The sequence below is a fragment of the Bacillus rossius genome, chromosome 5 (assembly GCF_032445375.1).
Source record: "Bacillus rossius redtenbacheri isolate Brsri chromosome 5, Brsri_v3, whole genome shotgun sequence".
NCBI lineage: Eukaryota > Metazoa > Arthropoda > Insecta > Phasmatodea > Bacillidae > Bacillus > Bacillus rossius.
Genome location: NC_086333.1, coordinates 60,278,279 through 60,291,360, shown reverse-complemented (window position 1 = coordinate 60,291,360; position 13,082 = coordinate 60,278,279). Strand labels below are relative to the sequence as shown.

Below are 13,082 nucleotides of genomic sequence, written 5' to 3'. Positions count from 1 at the left end.
CTCCAGATTAACAGTGAACCAATGACAGAAGCAACACTAAGGTATAATTATTTGAATTTTAGCATAACACGAAATGAACCCGCGAATTTCACGGGTCTCTAATTATAATGGACTTTGAATCAAAAAAATGTATTCAATGTCGATGAATGTGGTCTGTTTTTTAACATGCTTCAGGACAAAACCTTTGTTTTAAAAGGTGAAAATGCCATTAAGGAAAACAAAGAAGAAAAGAGTGACAATATTATTGGGTGCCAACATCGATGGCACTGAAAAGTTACTATTGCTGGTAATTGGTAAACCAAAATAACCACGGTGTTTTAACAACATAAAGACATTACCGTGCAAGTATGCAAACAACAAGTCTGCGTAGATGACAGGCAGCATTTTTAAAGACTATGTGAGAGTGTTGGATGCAAAGATGGGGTGCAAAAATCGGAAGATTTTGCTTTCATGGATCACTGCCCTGCTCATCCCAAGGAAATATCTAACCTTAGGAAATCCAGATTGAATTTTTCCCACCAAATTAACCATCCATACTACAACCCATGGACCAGGGAATTATAAAAATTCTCAAATAGCATTTTCGTAACCACCTTGTGTTACTACTTATAACAAGAATGAAAAGTACCAAAACGAGTGGTTATAAAATCAACATCATGGACACTATGCATTTTTTTGCTGCTTCATGGGAAATTATTGACTCAACCATCATTTGCAATTGCTTCAGAAAAGTAGGCTTTGGTGCTCAACAAGTTAATGATATTTTCTCTGAAGAAGCATGTGAGGACAGTGAACCAATTGCATGTGCTTTTCTACATGCAGTGCAAATTGGAAAACTCTTCAAGAGCAACTAAATTTTTCATGCACTTTGGAAGATTATGTCTCAGTTGATGATGCAGTTCCACTATGTGAACACAAACCATCACAGATTTATGTGCACAACACAAGGATTTAGTTGAGGATGGAACTGGCGATAGTGACAGCGATGAAGGTGATTCCACTTCCATGCCAACTTACCACCTGGACAAGCTGAGGTTATTTGTTCATGGAACACCAAATGTTCCAGATAGTCTGAGGAAGAGTTTATGGGAACTGGACAATTTTGTGATGCGTCAGAACGAAAATGTGTTGAAACAAACAACTCTGATGCAGTATTTTTAAACAGTGAATGTTAAGTTTTCTTGCTAGTGTTTTAATTGTATTTTTATTGTGCTTATTAAAAAAAAATAATTTTAAATAATTTAATTTACTGAATATAATAAATTGTATAGTATTCCAGCATGCCGATGATAAATGGTAAGTGTAATTTTGAGTTAAGCAGTATATCGTTTGAGTACAATTTGTTTTTATGAAGCAAATACCTAAATGTATTTCCCTTTTAAGAAGTTTTCCCTGTTAAGAAGTTTTTAACATCCAGTCCCTTGAAAAAAGTCTTAACGGTTCACTGAATTTTGGAAAACATGAAGAAACTACATGGTGTACCAACTCTGCTACGTACTTAAGTCCAACCAAAATAAAAAAAAAAACTTGTGTTTTTGTATAAAATTTGTAATCTTGTATGAAAAAAATTATATACATCACAATCAGCATTACATGACTCAACTAATGAAACAAAAAAATAAAACAAACATAATTAACTATTTAAATTAAAATACTATATAATAAAAAAATTATTTCATGGATGCTAATAATAAAAAATGTATTAATTGCACCAAAACACATTGATAGTGGACATCTGGAGGGGTAAGCACACAGAAAATTAATTAGGACAAAAACACACAAAAAAACATGCTTTAATGGCTTGCACAGCTGAACACAAACTAAATTAATAATTATTGTACAGTGAGATCAGGAACTGAGTGCTGTGCATTACAAACATGGCACCTTGACATTACATTACATCACTAGCTCTTATTTGGTTAAGTGCTGACAAACTACAAAGCATCATATGCTAACAAGACTGTGCACACAACACCTTACAAATGCACAATTTGCTAACATCATGCCAAAAAACTTCATGGTAACACATCTGACATTACACTGCTACTTTACACCTATGCACGAATAACATTTGGTTCCATTATATAAATATTGTAAAAAAATTTGCATATACAGAATATTTACACACATATATCAATGGTTGACAAAACATAAATATATATATATATCACTGGCTCACTGAATTAGTGCCCTATTTGTAAATTGAGTGTGTTTCGACTATAAGCAAAGCACTGGTTCGACCAGAAAACACTTCACAGCCGAGTTAACATGGTGAACTCATAAGTGATCATGGTCAAAAACTACAAAGCAATTCAAAATATTTACAATTTCGAAATATCATCAAAGCTAATTTTTTTTTTTAAATAAGTTGCACATCTGACAGCTTACGGCCAGCATAGAAGTAGAGAGCACAATTATCAATTCAACCAAAAAAAAAAAGGGGGGGGGGGGGGGGGGGAATTTAAATATCCGAGTAATCCTGGACGATTAAATGTCCAAACTGCAAGGCAGAAATAAACTTTTCGTCCAAATCATCCTTTTAATGTAGCATTTTGTTCAAGCACATATGATTCAAAATTTTAAATAATACTAAACTGTGTCCATGCTTGATGTGTCAAATCAGTTGAAAGGCGAAAGCTAACATGATCTCATATCAAAGGTCCACCAACCATGTTTGAAGTGTTTGAACCTACAATACCTATTTGTGTCATTTTTAAAATTAATTTTACAGTATTTTAGTAAAAATATGTTTTTGTGTATTTGATAATAAAAAAATCCACTTCATGTGTACATGCTTATGACTAGTTCTGTGATGTAATGTAGAAACCTAAAATAAATTATATTTTTCTAAATATTAATTAACACTTACATAATACACTTCTTAAGAATTTCTTGTTTAACATTGTGCAACACCCATACTATCCAACCAATTATCAATGTCAACTAGTTTAAAAAAAAAAGCAATAAGCTATAATTACCAATAAGAATAGTTGTTAAACCGCTTTCAAGACTTGGAGCATGCTGCAAGGAACTTAAATCTGATACGTCGATAAGTTATAGAATCACAACCTCAAATATTACAACTTTTCACGAATATTACAGACAACGATCTTAAATGTGATTATCACTGGTACTTTGTGGAATAGATTTAGGTAGCACCTTTAGATTTTTGATTACAAATTATCACTGCAATATTTGTCATACAAACTACGTATTACTAATGCTGCCCTAAGCTTATCTAATTCATTAAGAGTGAATAAAAAATTTTCTCATACAACTGCAGCAACTAATGATAGCAGTTCTCGTCTTAACCCGTAGGTTAAAAATGTGATGTTTAAATTAGGAGCTAAATAAATAAGTTACTTTGTTTTGCACAAATTACCTACAAATATAAATAGAGTCATTGTAACATATTTGAGTTCTGATGATTTTAAATATTTTTGAATGCCCAGACTATGCGTATAAATGTTCAAGTGAATGCCAACATTAATCTGGACCAACTACATATAAGGATTCGCACACTGGGGCGAAAGTTCTTAAGTGTAAATTATTTAACACTAACCAGCTATAAACATATGCATTCCATTCATAATTACTGTAACGAATATCAGTCACACAAATCTTTTTTGTAACAAACAGGCAGTGCATTTTCTTTTTAAGTTATAAAAGCGAAACACTAACTACAATACACTGGATACTTAAATGTCAATCAGCTAAAAGAATCATTGGAATTAATTTTAAATTATTTATTTGTGGTAGTTTGCTTTGAGCCACCACAGTTGCTACAATGAAGCACTTTAACAGGACACGACTGGGGGAAAGCTCTCAGATGTGCAGGGTGAGTTGTGATGTGGCCCAGCTACGCAAACCACTCTACTAACTAGTACAGGTTAGCCACAACGCTGGGGTAATACAAGGAACAAACACTGAAAACCATTTACAGCAATTACAAATTTGTACTTTGTCGTCAATTTACCTCCACGTGGAACACATTTCACAAGACGTGGAAACTAACTTTGTGATGATGTCAACAGTTCCAGCACCACTACGAGCTCCAGCCCACAACGCACCGTCCCTCACCCGAACTCGGTAAGTACCGGGGGGCATGCACCTCACTACACCACGCTACCACTACGACCACTTCCATGTGCACGAGTTGTAATACACCAGTGGTTAATACAAACGCCGGCCTTAATCTCTCACACAACTGAGGTAGTGTGGACTAGGTGAGACTACGCAAAATAACTGCAATCACACATCAAGGAATTACGATGGGAGCAGGACAAAATATGCTCACGGGAAAAAACAGTAGTGTAACTAACACATCAAATTTTAAAAAATTACATGTATACTCTAAATGTGGTTCTATATTCATGCCATTTTAGCATGTTGCTGAAATAACAACAGTAACACGGTACACCTTTGATGGTTTGAAAATTCACTTAAATTGACGCTGAAATGATTCAATCACAAACATAAATACTGAGGTGATGGGGAGAGACATGCAGAGCGGGTGCAGGCATGCCCGGGCCGAGGGTGCGTTAGGGAAGCAGCAAAGCGACGCCCCGCAGCTCCGCCCGGTCCGCCAGCAGGTGGCACTCACGTGAGACGAGCGTGTCTGGCGGGTAACGGAAGCTGAAGATCCAGTCCTCCTCCACCTTCAGGATGCGGCCTGTGATGCGCGCGTAGAACTCGTAGTTGTCGCGCCCAAACAGGTTGCTCACGCCGAAGTTGTCCACCAGGAACTTCACTATCTTCGTCGCCACCTGCGCACAGCGTCCACAGGAGTACTGCAGCGGCACATGCGAGCATTACGTTGGTCTCTTCACGAGGACATAATTTTCATTTAACATTTCTACTTCGTAATTAGAACCAAAAAGAAATCCCTGCAAATGTCAAAAATATCTTAAGGGTAACCACTATGGTGAAAGATCTTTAAGGCCTGCTCAACGATGCAGAAACGTAAAAAAAACTGTGACGGATCCAAATCCGCAAGATATTTAAGTTTTACTACTTGTCTGCTGCTTCCACAATGCATGGAAACGTAAAAAATGGCCACTAATTTTACACGATTATGAAATATTAGTTTATTTGAAAAAATTTTGAGATATGAGAACCAAACATGGTGGATAATTACATAAAACTTGAAAATAAACCATAAAGTAATGCTATAGCAATAAAAACTCATGTACTTCAAACAATTTTTAATGTATTTAAAACAAACAAACATGGCAACCACCGCTGCCAAATACTCTGCTTCTATTGGTCGCATGGAGTAACGTAAAAAGAAGAGCTGGACACAGCCAAGCTAATTCGTACGGGTCCGTGTTCGCATATATGCCATTGTAGATGCTCCATTTCGTGAGATCCGTTTCCGCTTCCATGGCACCAACTGAGCCAATTACTCACACACAGATATTTTTCGGGTGAAGTCCCGCTGTTGATCTAGGTCGCCAGATCACATTACTGTGTTCCAGGTGTTTTTAGTTTACTCATAGTTCATCAATACTGTCAGTTTTCATTCCATTACGTTTCCTGTTTACTAGCGGGTTAAATTAAACATTTTCATACTGGGTATTCCTGATAAAACTTTTAATGTTGATGTTTGATAATCAGGCCAAATCGCTAACCCGACATCGCCATAGTCCTGAGCGTGCTCAATTAGACATTTCCTTGAACTATGATACAGCAAATGGTTTTAAAAAAGATGATAAAGATCTTTGAAACAATATCACACTACGGTATCATTCAGACATAGTAATTTGATGGATGCTCTCATCTGAAGATATGAATAAACCAGTTGCTTCTTGCAAATAGCTATGTATGGCAAAAGGATGGATTTGGACAGTGATATGAGGCCAGTGATGTGCCCAATGCCTGAATCCAGGATGCAAGTCTGCACCCCATTCGTGAGATAGTGATGTCTGGCAGACAATTTCCACACAACAGTCGTGACACTGGCAAACAAGGCATGGCAACACAAATGCTTTAAGTCTTCCATGTCAACATTCAAAAAAAAACTTGAGTTTAGAACACAACACATCCCTTTTTAAAGTTGCCTTTCACACCTTTCACCATTTTATACAAGCTTTAATTTTAGAAATAAGTAGTACAGTTTTGAAATACAAAGTAAATAATTTTTAAAATGTGTGTACATATTTATTTTTAAATAACAATTGGAAGAGATTTGCAGAATATTTGTGATTACAGCACAAAAATTACTTCGAAAAAATTTGTAAATTTAATTTTTTTTTATTTTTCAAATTCATTAGTTGTAAAACTAACATAAAATGTAATACACATGTAATAGTGCTAAAAATAATCTCTAGAAAAAATTTAACATTCCATCACAAGAAGATAAGCTACTGGAACTTGACTAGGGACAGACATAATGGCTTCCTGGAAGCTGAAGATAACAGGGTGTCTACAAATACCAATTTCAGGCCTCTTCTGAACATTTAAATAAAAATTTCCTTTTTTTTTTATTACAGGGTCATATTATATATATATATATATATATATATATATATATATATATATATATATATATATATATATATATATATGGAAATATTACAAGAAAAGATTTTTAACATAAAAATGGGTACGTTCGTGCAAATAGTAGAACTTTTTCATGTTATGTTTATATATATATATATATATATATATATATATATATATATATATATATAAACATAACATGAAAAAGTTCTACTATTTGCACGAACGTACCCATTTTTATGTTAAAAATCTTTTCTTGTAATATTTCCACATGCTGTAAGTGGCAGTTTCCAACTAGTATTTATACTGAATGTACGACTGAAAACTGAACAGAGGCGTCAAATAACAAAATGTGAGTTGGCAAAAGGTTGCTGGAATTGAAATTTTTGTGAGCTTTTTTGTGACCTAGCCTTCAGTTTCATTACATTTTTGTGACATTCGTTACCCGTAGACACCCTGGAAAAACCAGAATGACAAGAAAAGGGCACAAACATAATAAGGGCAGATGCATGTCATCTCAGTTAAAATTTCACACCAGAGAAGAATAATTTGGTAGTGTGTGCATGCCAGATAACTGCATAGTAAAAAAACATTTTGTCTCCTCATTTAAGGGCTTCTTTGCCAGTGGTACTATCACAACCGCACAGCACGGCACAGGAAGCTGACACACAGTTTAGGATACAATAATGTACAACAGCTTACTCTGTCAGAGTTTAAGTGAAAATGTAATTGATGGTTCGTAAAGAGGATAAGCTGTGCACAGCATTCAATGACAAAATTTAAAATTGCTAGCAAGTATATAAAATTTTATAATCAGATTACAAAATATTTATTTTTACTAATCACATTTCATTTCAATGTAGTATTATGTTAAGGAATTTATGGATACCTAATTCTCATGTTGAGCATTCCAATATTTTTTTACTGACTAAATTTATTGCAAATGTGTGTCTGTTTTCTTCTACAATATTATATTACTTTCATTACTTTTTGTATGGTTAGGTGATTTTTTTCCATAACCTTAATAAATCTGCAGAATGTACCTACACACTACGGAATGTATTAAAGTATAGAATTTAAAATTACTTCTCTTTTGAACCAATCATGGTCTTTTCAAATGTTATCACAAGACTGGTATAAAATTGTTTTGATAAATCTAGATCAAGACTGTTGGATTACATTAGGGTATCTACAAATACCTGGTAAACAAAATTCAGGACTTTTTCTAGATCTTTTAATAAAATATTTTTACAACTTTTCTCATACCACAAGGTATATATAATTATATTAGCTGAACCTTCCGCACTTCGCTATGGCAGTGTACAGGCAGAAAACACTTGCACAGCTCACTGTGCATGCCCCTCTCTGTGAAATGCCAATGCAGCACCTCAAATGAGAAAAAAATTCAAACAATGCAATTCTGATTGCCACGGAGATGCAGAAGGCATCAACAATACAATAGCAGTTGCAAACCAAGAGTGCTAAACAATGCAATATCAAAATTTCATCAAGAAGTATCACCATTCTTCTTCAACTGGTGGTTTCCTCAAAATCTCATATAGACAGCGTGATTCGAAGGTCAAATGTGCATAATTTCATCGATACCAAAGTAAAACTGCTGATTTGTATAACAAACAAACCAATAAATGAAAACTCTATTTTAGATTTATTTTTAAAAACCCAAAATTAAACACGAGCAAACGTAATACAAAACACATCTACTATTCACAGGAACATAACGGTTTTTAAGGTAGAAAGATAACATTCACATGATTTGAATAGACAGTCTCCAACTATTTGTGTTTCATGTGTGACTATAAATTAAGTGAGGGGTCAAAAACATAATGCCAGCTAGCAACCGGCTCCTGTAAATAAAACATCCTGGCTTCCAGCACAGTTACTGTTTATTTTGGGACTTTCTTCAGACATCTTTATTGGTAATTTACTAATTTGTGAGCCAATGTAGAAAATTTGAAATCATGCTTGGGACTAGTCTTCTTCAGAAATAATTTTAAAATGGCCAAATAAGCCAGATGCACCACAGACCAGGAATGGAGCAGGAACATGAATGATGAAATAGGAAGCACAAAACTCGAGTACTGACCGCACAATTGACAGCACGATGACGGAAAAACTTTGAGGATGGAATGGGGCCGAGTACAGTAATGTAAAATATCCAACTTCTTTCTGTCCTGTCTGTTTTCCATTCAGCCAATTAGATGGCCAGCTCTCATTTCGCAGGTGTGCAAAATGGTGATATGAAACGGAATTAAATTTGAAAATTAAAAGAAAATATGATTTAATTTGGTTTTTTGTTCATTGTTGTATATCCATTCATCTGAGAATAATTACACATGGCCAATGCATTATGTAGTTTAACGAACAAAAAGGATTTTTTCCTCTCCAAAACTATGTAATTTTGTTTACAACAATTAACATTTATGTACCATCAAAATTGCATTTTATTGCAAATGCTAGCCATTCTCGTCTCGCTCTCAGGGTCTCAGCATTCAGTTCACGTTTCGTTCCCAAGTATGATGAATCCAACTATAATCTTATGACTATGATCTTGCAAACTGAGCCATGGCAATATGTACAAGTGTAGAACTAACATTCACAACATTCTTTGAACGATTCTCGCAATAGAGGGATTGATTTAAAACTTTTTTATGGACATAAGTCATTGCTGGTTTTCAATTGGTCATAGAAAAACCACAAAAATGGATTTGTTGTATTTGTTTGTTTGTCGCTGTGTTGTACGAGCTGGTTGTTTTTCTTTTCTGGTTACAATTGTCTCGTCTATGTCAGCTCACTGTGTTTGTTTGTGCCGTGATATTCATTTAATTAGTTCCTCCACAGAATTCTCTGTTCTGTCAATTTATTTAACATTTAACATTGTCTGATTTTGGCTTGTTTTTCTGTCCATTCTTGTGGTTTTTCCAAGACATGCAGTGAAAACAAAACAATGCTGTATGGCCATAAAAATGTTTTCAATTAAAACTTCACTGCCATACAAAGCTATAAATGTATTACTGTTTGACACATAACATTGCATTTAATTTAAAGAAAAGTAGCTTCATGATCAAATGACAGGTAGGTTGTGTATACTTGCTTGGGCATTTTTAATACTGCAAGTTTACATTGTAACATTGTAAGACACTCTCTTTTAAGACTTCAGGCATAAAGAAAGGATGTTTACAAGCCTAAATACATTTTCAAGTTCAAAATGAAACTAAACTAGTGTCAGTGGTCGACTAAGGCAATGAAAGTGTAAGCAGCAGCTGTCTGATAAAAAGTTACATTAAAAACTTATCCGTCTTGTTACAAATCGAGGAACACAATGGAAAAAAGAAAGACAATAAAACAACCAGCCTGTTACACTTGGAGTAATATCTTTGCGGACAGCCATGCTTAGCATTAGACTGATGGAATAGAAAAAAAAAGGAAAAGAGGAAAGAGTAGGTAACACAAAACAGAAGCATGAATTGCAGAAGGCACAGTACTATCAAACATGCAGACACAAAGAGAGAGAAAGAAGATAGTGGAATACCTGGTAGTTCTGGCTACAGGGCTCGTTCACAGACAATACACATGTAGTATATGCATAAAAGACTACAGCTATAGAACCACTCCAACAAAAACCACAATAAAACAAATACCACCCACAATTATTTTAAAGTCTGAAGTTGTATGTTTGTCACAACTCATGATACTAGTTCCATGCTTAAAAAGCATTTATGCAATTCGATGCAAATAATTATAACTAATGACTCTTAAATCTTTAAACCAAAAATTTTAAACCATAATTAAATATTTACATTCACCACAACAGCTTCTCCAAAACCCCTTATATACATTTTTTTTTATTTACTTCAAATTTAACTTCATAATAAAAATATATTTCCCACTTTCATGATACTATCTAAAATTCTAAAGGGCAAAAATGTAAAACAAAAGGATCATAAGGCAAAAATTTAATCTTAAATGTTTACAAGTGTGGCATAATAGGTGTTTGTAAAAAAATTTCTCATAACTCTCAATAATTAAAACAGCAGCTAAAAAATTAACCTGGAATAACTTAATATTAGATAGCAATTACAGTAAGGCAACTAAACTAAATAGTATATGTTATTATTTACCTTGATTAATTTGAAAGTTTATTGTGATTAAATTTGGAATAGTTAATATAAATATAAAACTGAATAAACCTAAAGCTTTCTTTGGGGAATGGCATTGCCTACATGTTTTTAGTTACTATGCCCCTATTCAGCAAACAAAACTACTGTGTGATTTTTTTTTAGAACTAAAAATGTTCTGGGTTAAAATAAAATATTCCTAATATTTATATTCAAATGGTTTAACGATATGTAAAAAAACTATAGGTAGTTACATGCCATTAACATTTTGGTTAGATTCATAAAATTTTAGTTTAACATTAATTTAGCATTTACAATTTTAGGCAGCACAGCAAGCCCTGCTATTACATTGTCTTCAGTAAGGTTGTTTTACTACAACGGCCATTCAGTTTTTGTGACTCTGATTCGCCTAATGTCAGCACCCATTGCGATTCCTAACAGCATGAACTCATGAAATAATGATGGAAGCATATTTTTCAACTTCTCATCTCTTGCCCGTCAGCACTACCTCAAAAAATTGCACAAACACTAAGCTTTCTAAATACGACTTAAAAAATAAAAGCAACAAATAAGCCTCTAATACACTTTTTTGTTACAACAAACAATACAACATTGAACTATTTGTTATCTACTAAATATTAAAACAATTAAATAAACGAAAGGTTGTCTGTAAAAATAAAATATTTTAATAACACTACAAATAAAAAAGTGATGAAGTTACTCACATTAACTTCAGCCTGACATTTGGTGTTTAGATGAATAAAAAAAAGACAGAAAATAACATATCCTGAAATACGGTCATACATACCTATTGAACAAGTAAAATTCAGCAGAAAATCACTTTCCACATCACACACACATGTTACAGCAACAAGTTGGAAATAAGCAAGCAGTCTGTAAACAAACACTGCAGTGTGCTAGTGAGTGAGTACCCTCTTAAGAAGTACATTAGAATATAGTTAAGTTTCATTTTCTAAATGCCAATATGTAGTACGTTATCAAGTTTCCTTTTTTGGTAAGTTTACTTTAGCAAGTTTTAAAGATACTAATTTTAGATTCTTGGAAGTCATTTCTATTTTTCAGACTTTAAGGCTAACCTATATAACATGTCACAACACCTTTTAAAAATTCTTCTACGCTAGAATGGTAGAGAAAGAGCTGTATCCTTAAGATAAATTTGTTGCCTCGAGTAATTTTATAGTTGAAATGAGAGAAGATTTTCTAACTAAAAGTTTTACAGCAAGAATTCTCTGTTTATTATTTCAAGTAATTATTTAAGAGACCTTGATTCTCCTTACAAGCTATGTAATAACTTTACTTAATTTCACAAAACGAAAGGACAAGTAATTTTCCTAAATCTACGAATCTGATAAGCCCTAGTAGCACAGTAAAAATAGCTCAAAAAAGGGGGATTTGGGTTGCAAAAGATGAAGTAATTTTTATTTTCAGGAATGTATGATGTACGCATTGGTCCCTCATGAAAAATCCAAGTTTTTAACCTCACGCCACTTGTGCCTTTTCCGCCATCTTGAGAAACTGCTAAGAAATGGCCCTTATTTCAGATTTTTTTTCACAATAAATCCTTCCAGTGCATTTTAGGCAAATGGGTAATATTTCCAGTTTTAAAGAGCATTAAATTTTCTATCATTTCTATGAGTTAACATGTTAAAATATTCTGAATATGTGCTGAGATATAGGAGCACGAAAATAAGTAAACATTTCAAAAAAATGCAAAAGGTCAAAAATTTCACTGGTTTCACCTGAATAACTTTTTTCTGGGCAATTTAGGGCTAAATATTCATAAATTAGTCATACAAAATATTTCTAAATACTCGCAAGAGTTGGCAATAAATGTTGAAATGAAAATTTTAGTAAATTTGGGCTGGAAACTGCAAATATCTGTCAAAATTTTTAGTAAATGCTTTACTGAATGTTTACTATGTTGTTGTTCATTGTGCTTGTGATGCAAATAAGCTGCACGATGCTGCACTGTCTAGACACTCTGCGCACAAGTCTGGCAACACTGGCCATTCATTACCCCTCCTCGCTTCCTAACGGCACATGCAGTGGTGCTGTAGTAGGATGTGTTTATTATTTGTTGCAAGAACTCCATAAAACTTTTACTATTGCTCTTATCAACAGTTTTTACATTATTATAAACAGTGGCATGCATATTGTTATTACTATCTGCCATACAACAATGATAATGGATTTTACTAACCTATTTTTGGAGGTAAGAAATTAACATTTTCTAATTACATTAACCTATCTGCTCCACACAATTCACATTTCCTCAGTGTCAGTGAAAATTTTAATGAAGAATTATAAATATTGAAGAAAACTGGTAGTTAAGTCAAACTACAGGCCTGTGCTAAGTTTCAACTGAGAAAATCAAATCAAAGGTATTTTTAATGTTCAATTTGACTTTGTCAGGAAATTTGAAAT

The 13,082-nt window shown here is 33.6% G+C and overlaps 1 protein-coding gene across 2 annotated transcripts in view; it reads right to left on the bottom strand.

The window, feature by feature from the left end:
• LOC134531869 (uncharacterized) overlaps positions 1-13,082 on the bottom strand; it is a 73,387-nt gene that overhangs the window by 34,597 nt on the left and 25,708 nt on the right. For both annotated transcript variants that reach the window (XM_063367872.1, XM_063367873.1), the window contains exon 6: positions 4,604-4,766. In XM_063367872.1, coding sequence (XP_063223942.1) covers positions 4,604-4,766 — 163 coding nt within the window. The remainder of the gene's footprint in view (positions 1-4,603; positions 4,767-13,082) is intronic.